The sequence below is a fragment of the Pempheris klunzingeri genome, chromosome 10 (genome assembly GCF_042242105.1).
Source record: "Pempheris klunzingeri isolate RE-2024b chromosome 10, fPemKlu1.hap1, whole genome shotgun sequence".
NCBI lineage: Eukaryota > Metazoa > Chordata > Actinopteri > Acropomatiformes > Pempheridae > Pempheris > Pempheris klunzingeri.
Genome location: NC_092021.1, coordinates 26,541,793 through 26,553,011, shown reverse-complemented (window position 1 = coordinate 26,553,011; position 11,219 = coordinate 26,541,793). Strand labels below are relative to the sequence as shown.

Sequence of the window (11,219 nt, the reverse complement as noted above, 5' to 3'; positions counted from 1 at the left end):
TGTGAAATCTCCTCTGACAGACGCTGAAACACCTCCTCGGGGGGGCAGGAGGTTCTGTGGTGCCATAGATCCCCTCAGTATTTGAGATGCTCCTGATCCCTCCAAACATCTTTAAGATTTATTAAAATACTGAATACTGATGCTTTTGATTAATAACTTGTGCCGCTTATAATTTTTCCAGAAAAAAAGGATTAAATGACGTCTCCTCCTCCTCTCTAATCCCAAAACAACAAGATATGAGTATACAAGAAATAAGAGTCAGAATTGACGTTTTGACAGGGTTTTCTCTCCCCACCTCTGATTGGTTAGGTTTAGTCATGACCTGCCTCAGGGCAGCAGACCCCTCTTCAAATCAAATCAAATCAACTTTATTGGCCAAGTTTGAACAGGCAAACAAGGAATTTGACTCTGTGAAGCTTGACTCTCTGTACAGTGAGGAAGTGAAGTAGAAATAAACTACAACAGCAGGAAAAGAATACAGGACAGTATAAACTATATAGAACTCTTTAACAACAACGGTATGTACAGTAGAGGGAGGTGTGGTGCAGAAATTGCAGTGCAAAATGTTGCAAATGTGCAGGGGGGGGATCCTGAGACTGTGAGACTAGTGCGAGTTCATCAGGGTGACGTCCTGGGGGAAGAAACTGTCTCTGTGTCTGGTGGTTGTGGTGTACAGTGATCTGTAGCGCCTACCAGACAGGAGGAGTTTGAAGAGTTTATGTGTGGGGTGTGAGGGGTCTGCAGAGATGTTACTGTTCCTGGTCTACACGCAGAGGTCCTATTGAAATGAATGAGGCTGCTGCAGTTCACCTGCACACAGCCTCAGTGTCTCTGGGTTTACCTTACAGCATTCTGAGCCTAAACAAGACTTTAAAACTTGGAAAAGTATCTTTTGTTTGATCTGAATGAAGGAAAACTGAAGTTCATGTGTGAAAACAGACTTTTCACACATTCCTTCAGGTTGGAAGAGTCTAAAAAGTAAGTAGTTAAAGTGAGAAGCAGCAGCCTGGTGAAGCCCCGGCGCCGTGGCTCTCCTACCTCGGTTTGGGATCCATCTGGGCGTTCAGGAGTCGGCGTCACTCATCGGCAGGTGGACACGCTCGGCTGCGTCTGTGGGCGAGAGTCGGCTCAGACAGAGTCAGAGTCTGCGGTGAATAACAGCCTGTCAGCTGATTGGCGGCTGAGGTGTTTGCTCAGAGGATGAAGCTGTAAAGCAGAGGGAGCATGTGGCTGATGGAGGGCCGCCTCCTGGTTCTTCACCGGCTGGACGCTTCAGAGTCACCACAGACACTGTTACTGTTATTATTACTATTATTACTGTTACTGTTAGACACTTTGGTCTGTTCATGGTTCTCATGATGCTCCACCTTCTTTTCTATTTAGGAGCAGGGTAGTAGTGTTGTAAGTAATGTTAAAGCAGCAGTAGTATTGATTGTATTATTGGTGCCAATCTGATCATTGGTCAGTGTGTGTGTGTGTGTGTGTGTGTGTGTGTGTGTGTAAACTGGTAACCATGTGACCAGGATGTATGAAGGAGGCAGAGTTAACAAATCCACCCCTGGTAAACAGAGCGGTCACACCTCATCAGTCAGAGAGGATCAGCAGACAGTCAGCTGCACATCACATCACCTGTCCAATCACCTGCCGGCACACACACACACACACACACACACACACACACACACACACACACAGACACACACACACACACACACACACATATACACACACATTCAAATATATACACAAACATATGTGTTTGTTTTTTATTTCTTTACTGTTTTTCTGTTTCCAGGTGGGAAAAAACACAACAGATAAAGTGAATTTGGTGACTTTGATGAAGATGAAGATGTTAAACTGATATAAACTTCTGATTACTGCCAAAATATAAAATGACATCACTCTATTGTTCATTATTGCCTTTTTCTATCCAGCATCACAACATTGTCGTGTTTCATTCATCATCAATAAAGTCTAAGTCTAAGTTTTCATTACCTCATTCTTTCACTCCATTTTTACCCTTTTACAAAAATAAACCACAACATTAGCACTAATTAACAGCAGATATCAGCAGGCTAATGATCGGGCTCCACCCTTGTTGTGATGCAGCATCTGTCCCACATCAGACGGCTCAGTATCCTTCAGGTGTTCTTCGGCACAGCTAAGTTCCCTCGTTACAAAACTTCAGACGTCAGAACGACACAGTGGTTTATTCTCCGTCACAGTGAGCGTTTACAAAAAGTGATACAGCTCTGAAAAGAACCTCAGTCTGATGCTGTAGTCCAGCTCGGTTCTGACGTCTCTGGATGTGCTTCATCGGTTCAACGCTCTCCCATGATGCAGTTCAACACAAACAGTCTTTTCTGTCAGCGACCACTGAGCAGCATCACTTGGGAATAAAGGTCCTCGTTAGGGGGAACATCAGTGTTACTGGGAAAGTGTTCACCGCTCCACTAACTAACTCACTTTACGTCACCAGTCTCCAGCTTGTTCTCCTCAGTCCTGACAGCGCTGTCCCTCAAAAACATCTGGAAAAGATGAAATGAGAACATGAACAAGAGGGAAACTTGATCCAAAGTGCCTTTCAGTTGCCCAAATCTTCTCACAACAGATGGTCTAGAATCTGGTCAGTGTTGGAGGATGTGAGCTCACGGTGTGATGCTACAGGCGGTCACAGCCACCATCACATCATATCAGAGGAACCACAAACTGCATCATGTTCACACTGTTGGACTACACACCCCACTTGGACAAATACCCCCCCCCTCCAAGATGGCAGCTTGTGTTCAGGGTGCATCTGGTATGATGAAATGCAGCACACTGCACTGACATGCTGAGACACAAGCTGGTCTGTGAAGTCTGCAGCCTCACACATCTCACCACAGGTCCACTGAGCAGCTGCTCCTGAGCTTTCAGTCATATCACTTGGTCCTCGTCAGCAGAGGAGTTTCACAGCGACGTGGATGAGACGTCTTAAAAACTGGTATCATTCTGGGACGGCTGGTCAAACCGTCTCAGAGCTGGAATCAACCTTGTTGTTAGTTCAGTTTGGCTGAAATGACAAAATGTGCAGGAACAGGAAGAAGCCAGAGGTGGTCTGTTACTCTGACATGTCAGGAGAGCAGAGCCCCCTCTGACAGCCGGACGGGGGGGCAACTGAACCAAATCAGTCCGACACCGATGCCGACTCCCGTCAGCGTGAATCTCCAGATGACAGAAGAGGGAATCACATCTCAGTGTCTCTCACTGCTGAAGTGATGAATGTAGAGATGCACTGATTCTAATAATTATCTCGGCTGATTCTGATTTTCTTTTTTATAAGAATAAGAATTGACAGCAAAAAAAACTATAAATGACACATTTGTATTAAAAAAGAACAAATGATCAACAGTCCTGCAGGTACGCAGGTTACATACGAGGAGACTTAAAGCTCAGATTCTCACATTTGTCAGCAGAAAATGAGTCTTAAGTGCTGAATGATCTCTAAACTATAAATCTAACTGGGTGTGTTTTTCTGTTTCTGACTTCTGATGCTGGAAAGAGTATATTTTGTGATTAATGTGACTATTAGACTTATTATTTCACCCAAACCATCGTCTTGTCCTAAAGCTAACCTCTGAAAACTGATAATAAAAGAAAGCTGAAGTCTATAAGTTTAATTTGTGAGTCTACAGGTGGACAGCAGACCTCACATGGACTCACACATTGATCTCCTGGGTGGACGTCCTGTACTGAACCATTCTACCACTGCAGCCACTAGCTGCTCACAAATAAAGGATTTCACTGTGTGAACTACAGCGTCTGTAACAGCTGGTCGTGGTTCAGTGCAGAACGTACTTCAGAACCAGTGCAGCGTTCACCAGGCCAGCTAACGAGCATCACTAACCACTGAACCACCGTGCAGCACATGCGTTCTGTAAACAGAATCAGCTCCATCTGAGACAGACGCCATGGCTACACGAGCACTGGCCTTTTGGAGAATCTAGAGAAGGACCACAACAAGCAGCGGCGAGACCTTGCGGTGATTTAAAGGAAACGCTATGATGCAAGCTCGGACAGGCAGCCCCCCCCCAGCAGCTCAGGCTGGGCCTCCTACCTGGGACGTGTTGGCTAACAGGTTCTGGTGCTTCAGAGGAGGATCTGCAGCATGAAGACGGCGTGGAGGGCTGGAGTCAGACGATAAAACTGTTGGGTGGTGGGTAGGATGAGAGGATTGTGGTGGAGGTGACTGAGCTGCTTTAAATGTTGGAGCGTCCAGCAGTGGAAGCAGAAGGTGGTTAGTCGACGATGGCTGGTGGAGCTTTGCTTTATTTCCCACGATGCATCTGTGAGCATTTTGTTTGATGGTTCAAATGAGAGTTTTGGAGGAAATGTAAAGACGCTGGTCGGAGCTGAAGGAGCAGAAGGTTGGATGATCACAGCAAGAGTTAAGATTAAGATGTCAGAGGTTGATCTTTGAGGAGCAGACGGCCTCCAGCTGTAGGTTGTTTCATGAGGGGGGGGGGTACAAGGTGGAACTTCACCAGAATATTTCAGAAGCTGAGACCAAAGACGGCCGCCGTGCTGAGGAGGAGGAAAGGTCGGACGAAGAAGAGTTCTGTGAGGAGGAGGAGGGTCGATGGGAGCACGGAACCAGCTGGAAGCTTTAGAGGATCGGAGGACGGACGGACTGAGAGAAAGAGCGAGGGATGAATGGAGGGTTGGCGTTAGGAGCACAGTGCATCAATACCTGCGGGGGTGAGGACCAGCGCTTGTAGGAGGTCAGACAGAGAGACGATCCCTCGCACCACATCGTCACCGTCCACCAACACCAAGCGATGCACCTGCCAGAGAAACACATCCTGTTTAGAGAGCGTCACTGAAAGTCACTTTACAAAAGGTTAAAGCCTTAAAGGCAGAGGAGAAGTCAGACAGTCTTTGTTTATCAGAACCTGGAAAAGCAGGAATGGGTTTTTGAAGACTTGCTCTTAAATTCAGGTGCAGTTACGTAACTGAATCCAAATAAATGTGCTTTGTGGCGGCTAACTGGCCTCCCCCATCTTATAAGTCCACACTGAGCCATTAGCTGGGGGGTCGGGGAGGTTGGAGGAGGGCATCAGTCAAAATCATCATCTTCATGTCCAAAGAGTCTCGTTATTATTGTCCAGTGACACCTGAGCTTCACTGGAGGAAACAGTGATTCTGTCAGGAACTATCTGTCCTACAGGTGTGTGTGTGTGAGTGTGTGTGTGAGTGTGTGTGTGTGTGAGTGTGTGTGTGTGTGTGTGTGTGTGTGAGTGTGTTACCTCAGCCCTGGCGATGCGGTCGATGACGGTCTCTAGTGTTTCATGAGGGTAACACTTGAGGACTCCCTCCACGCAGCAGGCTCTGGAGGCGACCGCCTCCCGCATCGTCATGTTCAGGTTGTTGTAGTTTTTCTGAGCTGCCAGGTTCTGATGGGGGGGGGGGACAGTACTGCTGATTTAATGCCGACAGGCCTGACATCACAGATGTTCAGTGAGTTTAACTCTTGGTTTTAAATGAGCAGCCACTCTGAGTCCACTGTTTACTGCTAATAAACCATTGGGCCTTTTGTCTTTTATTCCTGTGGACTCGATGTTGTGGATTAAAACAGTTTCCTCAAAGCATGAAGAACAGAGTCAGTTCATTTAACCTTTGTAAACTTGGTTTTCACACTAGATTGTACTAACTCCCTATGTGATCAGCCAGAATCACACTGTTTATTACTTATTCATAGCTAGCTAAGTTGCAGTGATGCAGGATGTGTGAAATGAACTTACAATGACATCAAACCTGGAGTACAGCGCCACCACTTTACCTGCAGACACACAGACAGATTTACAGACGGAGCTACAGATACAGCAGGAGTCACCTCGTCTGCTGGAAACTTGATGTTGATCAGAAGGACTCCTCTGTTTATTATTGACTGCTGGACATCAAGTTCATGATTGTAAAGTAATAAAATGGATGTAAAGGGTTTTGGAATGAAACCCTCCATTTATGTGCCTCTAATACATAAACTGGTGTCACGTCAGGTAACTGGGGGCTGCAGGCCGTAAATTCCCAAACGGAGTGCTGAGCTTGTAAAACAGAGATGAAGACGTTAGAGGACGTCACACATCATCTGGAGATGACTAAAGCTTCACAAACAGCATCACTGAAAATAGGGGTTAGCTAGACACATGATATGTTTTAGGCTTTAACATGTAAGAGCCCCCCCACAGAGGTCTGGGCTGAGCCCCAGTGTCCTCAGACCCTGGGCCAGACAGACTGACAGAGAGGGGCGGGGGGCTGCAGATCAGAGGTTCATGTAGCAGGAAAAGCCTAAAAAGCCTTTCTTCCTGGGGGGTCAGACCAGCAGGTGTCAGACTACCTTTGTCGTTGACCACCGGCAGAGCGGACACTCTCCTCTCCACAAAGATGCTCAGGGCGTCGTAGACAGACGCCGACTCCTGGACTGTGGCGATGTGCCTGAAGGTACCGATCTCCACCTGGTTGATCCGCTTCTGAAGAAACCTGGGTTTAGGAATCATAGATCCCTGCAGGGGGGGGGGGCACAATCATACTAGTAATCATACTAGGAAAGAAAACAATCCTACAGACCAACACCTGCAGTGTCATCTACTCAGTTTCTATCCAATCATCCAGTCTTACGAAGATGTGGAGGAACTTGAGGATGCGTTTGTGGGTGAGGATGTGGAGGACGTTCCCCGACGCCGGGTCGATGACGGGCAGCCGGTGTATCTTATTCTTCAGCAGAGAGTAGATGGCTTCAAAGAGACTGAGAAGAGCACATGAACCACATGTTAGACCACTGAAGTAGTGAAGCACCATACATCACATGTTAACCAGCGGTACTAATACAGTATCTGAGGTGACCTCCTTTGAATACTGCATTTGAAATGATGGAGCGTAACCATGGCGATGTTTACGGTGACCATACAGCGAGCTCATCCACAAATATCCATCAATACTTTGAGACACGATGTCTTCTTTCTGTGCAATGCATGATGGTAGACAGCGGTGAGTTAGTAGTGCACTACCGTGATGCATTGTGGGACGATAACTCTCACTATACTTTTAATAATTGACCAGAGTGGAGTGAGTGCATAGTGAGAGGTGTGATGACTGATGCCGACCTGGACTCAGGAGTGATGCTGATCAGTCTGTTGATGGAGTACTCCAGATAGATCTCTGTCCAGACACACACACACAAGCTGTTAACCACATTTTTAAAGGAATCATTCTGTGAATCCCCGCTGAAGGCACCGACCTCTCCACGTCTCTATCTTGTGTTCTTCCAGCTCATAGATCTGAACCTGCAGACAAAACAAACAGGGAGTGATGGTCGGACACTGAAAGGCCTCACAGGAGGGAGAGACACCGCTCAGGAGGGACCACAGCTCACCAGAGGAGACTTGTAATACCGGTGGAGGATGTTGATGAAGTCAGTGATGGTCAGCATACCTGCACACACACACACACACACACACACACACACACACACACACACACACACACACCTTTATCAGTGCTCAGCAGCAGTAACACAGTACATCTAATGGAGAGCAGAGCTGTTCTTCACATGACGACATGTTTGCAGTGTTACGAACAGATATAATCTTACCTCTAAACCTTACAATTTATAAATACTGTTTCCACACATAACAGAGACAGCAGTGACCTGTGTGTGTGTGTGTGTGTGTGTGTGTGTGTGATTGGCTGCTGCCTAAACCTGACTGAAGGTTTTTCAAACGTAGTTTAACATGAACAGATACATCCTACATGTAACCGTTCCTCAGCCACACTTTATTTAGCTCTGACATACAGAACTATTTAGTGTAAGAAGAACTTTGACCCCACTGGGCATTTTGTGTCTTTGGGGTTGAATCCGTTCACCCAAACTGACGGACATGTTAACACACGTGTTGCAGGTCGTTAGCGTCCTAATTACCGGCAGGACATGAGCACCCACAGACCTGGTCCGGTGACCAGCTGTGTGTGTTCAGTGAGCGGCGCTGTGTAATACAACACTTACAGCTTGTAGTTGACCTTCTTTCCTCTAAATGTTAGCACACAAACTGGGTCGGGATCATTTGAAACCACCTACCCACAGCGAGGAAACCTGAGCCCCAGACCTCGGCTCCAAAACTGTGGCTACAGACCCAAAGTAGGTCACACACCTATCAGCCAATGGCACGCCAGCATCCATCATACAGGAAGTAGCTCCGCCAGGCCTGGAGGACTGTTGAGCTGGTTTCACGGCCAAACCTCAACAGGTTCCCTAATAAGACCCGTGCTGCTCAACGTGTTTTAAGCTGTGGAGAAACCCTCCTGTACCGTGAGCATGCAGGACACACAGATGGATTATCGCTCACCCACAAAACATTTCAGCTTGTTGTCCCACAGGGGCGCTGCCCTCACTCCGTTCGCCACCAGAGCAAAGAACGCCTTCTTCACCTGGCACAAACACACGCAGCGCTTTTTATTAGCTACAACACAATACTGCATCTGTGGGAGAACAATGAGCCCAACAAGGGTCCCATACTTGCAGCGTCGTGTCAAAGATGACCAGTTTGGAGCTGGTGGGGATGGCGTCGTAGCAGCAGTGACTCTTCATGAAGTTCATGTATATGAACATGTCGGGGTCTGGGCCTGCAGGGGTCACATGACCGTGGGCCGCATATGTACAGGCACCTAAAAATAAAGACGTGGGAACACGTGGAACATGTCACATACAGGAGTGGCAACAGAGACGAGTGATGTGTGGAGAGACGGCATCTCCACGTCTTCTTTACCTCTGCTTTTCATTGACAGAACATCCTCTTCCTCTTCCTCGTCCATTTCAAATAAGGGGACCTGAGGGAGGAAGCACATCACCAGTTTACTCTGTGAAGACTGAGTTAACTGCACAAACAGCTGTGCCGTGATCACCGTCCATGTTTGGTGGCCATGGAGGCTCTACGTGGATCCATCTGACTGCTCCTGTGGATAGATAATGTCATTTCATCTTGATGGACGTTGGACATCTGAGCTGCTGCTGCACTCACTCGGTTCAGCTGTTGAGCTGTAAACTAACTGCTCTTTACACCACAGTGTCCCGTCCTCTACTTCTCCAGGACCCACAGCTTCAGAGGGCCTCCACCGGCCAAAGGTCTCCGTGCTCCAGGCTAAAGCCACGTTTGTGGAAATGGATGTTTATCACATCACTTAACTCTAAAGTAAGATGAAACACTTCCTCTGAGTCCCTTTGTGCTGTTGGACAGTTTGCACTGGGTCGGTCAGGCCTGTCCAGATGCACCCTGAGGGTTTGCTGGAGGTGAAGCAGCTGTTAGTGTCCGCTTTAGATGGTGCAGGTCTTGGCAGCGAGCCAGGAACCTGCTGGTGGACGTCAGCTTGGAGGGGAGGAATCAGTCAGAGCCCGACGTGCAGAGCGAGCGGAGAGCTGCTGTCGACAACTACGGCCCATCTATTAAACCTGGAATTCAAGCAAGCTCTAGTCCACGAAAACGATCAGGTGACTCGTGAAGCTTTCCTCAACGGGACCGAAGGAAGGGAGGAAGTCCTGCCCCAGGGGGTCTGAGCCCAGTCAGACGGCTCCTCAGAGGTGGACTATTGTGGGCGACTCGTCCTTTCAGTGTTTCACATCTCAGCTGACACGGTAGAAGAAGCTGGTTCCTACTGAAGGTGACTGATAGGATATAAAACTGTTAGTAAGTTATGTTGGTAAAGAACCAGTAAAATATTCAGAATATCAGAAAATACTACGTTAAACTGGCCGGACATTGAAATATCTCAACAACTGTTGAAAGCTTGCTTTCAATCGTGGTCCCCAGAGGATGAATCTTAATGACTTTCATGATCCCCTCACAGCCCCTCGAGGTTGGCATTTGTGGTTTTGAGTGAAATGTCTCAACAACTTTTAGATAAACGGCCATTAAATGTGCTGCACACATTCTGGCTCCCCTGAGGATGAAGCATTGTTCAAATACATGCAAAGCACTCCCATCAGCCCCTGCTCAGGCAGTGCTTATGGCTCATCAGCTCGTTTTATCACGCTAAACTAAGATGGTGAACATCTGCTGAACATCAGCATGTTGTTAGCATGTTAGCATTTAAAGACTACAACTTCCAGCATGCCTGGGAGTTACCAGGGACAGAGAGGAGGAAGTGGCTGCAGCTCTGTTGTCCAGTGTTGCTATGATGAACTTGAGGAGTGATTGTTTGGACAGAAGCAGCTGGACCGATCAGTGTGTCCACAGCGTCTCTGCTGTGAAACTGTTTTGTTCACAGCTTGACCTTAAAACAGGAGCGCTCAGCTTCGATGCAGATAATCCCTGGTTTTATGGGCGCAATATTTCTACAACTAATCCGTCATCAGGATCGTGTTTCTGGACACTTGGTTGGTTGGTGTGCTGAGCCAGAGTTCACACGTGTCTGCTGTGGGTTAAAGTGCATCTATAAACTCAGAGTTCAGCAGCAAACAAGATTAACATTAAAAAGTTCTTGTGGTAAATAGAAAATATGGGACATTTAATTAGCAGAATGATGAAAACAACCTCCTGGTGTCTGTTCCCTCAGATTAACAGCTTCAGTGCCTCTGTCCTGACCTGAAGATGTTGACCAGCAGCAGGTTAAATCATATCAGTGTGCACTCAGGCTGTTAGTTCAGAAGGGAAACAGAGGGAAGTAAAGAGGACAGAAGGTAAAAGTCTCCTCACTGTTTCTCTTTTGCAGCTTCTCAGTTACAAAGTCACGTCCAAACACACACTAAGACTTTTCTGTTACCAACACAAGCAGACGGCCTGCAGGAGGGGGGGGGGGGGGTCAGCAGAGGGCCTTACCTCTCCGAGAGGCTCCATAGCTGGGGAGGAGCAGCAGCTCTCCTGCCTGTGTGGGTGAGCGGGGACACCCTGGACTAGAAGCCTCGGTCTGTCCGACCAGGACACCTGACGGGACCTGCTGCCATGTCAGCTGAAGGAGGGAAGTCCGGCCATGGTGAGGGGGGGGAGGAAGGGGGGAGACAAGGGAGTCTGCGCAGCGCTGTCCAGCTCCAGCCAGCCGGGTCTGAATGTCTGGGAAAGACTGGGGTCTATATCTGGACTGGGGGGTGGGAGGCCTGTGGCATTCACAGGGAGGGGGGGCAGTGGGAGGGGACACGTGCAGGGAGAGCTGGGGGCTGAAGATAGACATGCTCCTGTGAAAACACTAATGGACGA

The 11,219-nt window shown here is 47.9% G+C and overlaps 1 protein-coding gene across 4 annotated transcripts; it reads right to left on the bottom strand.

The window, feature by feature from the left end:
• Positions 1-1,790: 1,790 nt before the first annotated feature.
• Positions 1,791-11,053, bottom strand: prkag3b (protein kinase, AMP-activated, gamma 3b non-catalytic subunit). 4 transcript variants are annotated; one of them, XR_011585187.1, is made up of 15 exons: positions 10,845-11,053; positions 8,799-8,859; positions 8,549-8,697; positions 8,379-8,460; positions 7,409-7,467; positions 7,274-7,319; positions 7,140-7,194; positions 6,655-6,781; positions 6,374-6,539; positions 5,781-5,818; positions 5,286-5,432; positions 4,730-4,823; positions 4,097-4,643; positions 2,467-2,528; positions 1,791-2,389 (listed from the first exon to the last, which is right to left on the bottom strand). XR_011585187.1 is itself a non-coding variant. In XM_070838571.1 (14 exons), exons 1-13 carry the CDS (start codon positions 10,860-10,862, stop codon positions 4,129-4,131), a joined length of 1,557 nt encoding a protein of 518 aa, XP_070694672.1. In that variant the 5' UTR covers positions 10,863-11,053; the 3' UTR covers positions 1,791-2,528; positions 4,097-4,128. The 4 variants fall into 4 exon arrangements, 3 of the variants coding, with proteins under 3 accessions (XP_070694672.1, XP_070694674.1, XP_070694673.1); XM_070838571.1 differs by having other exon boundaries at positions 1,791-2,528; XM_070838573.1 differs by lacking the exon at positions 4,097-4,643.
• Between the last annotated feature and the right edge of the window lie 166 nt (positions 11,054-11,219).

What these genes read in the sequence shown, in the direction of transcription:
- prkag3b (XM_070838571.1), bottom strand. An exon ending in CAAGATAGAGACGTGGAGAG is followed by an intron (nt 7,195 to 7,273) that starts GTCGGTGCCTTC and finishes GTGTCTGGACAG; the next exon opens with AGATCTATCTGGAGTACTCC. An exon ending in ACCGCATCGCCAGGGCTGAG is followed by an intron (nt 4,824 to 5,285) that starts GTAACACACTCA and finishes TTTCTCTGGCAG; the next exon opens with GTGCATCGCTTGGTGTTGGT.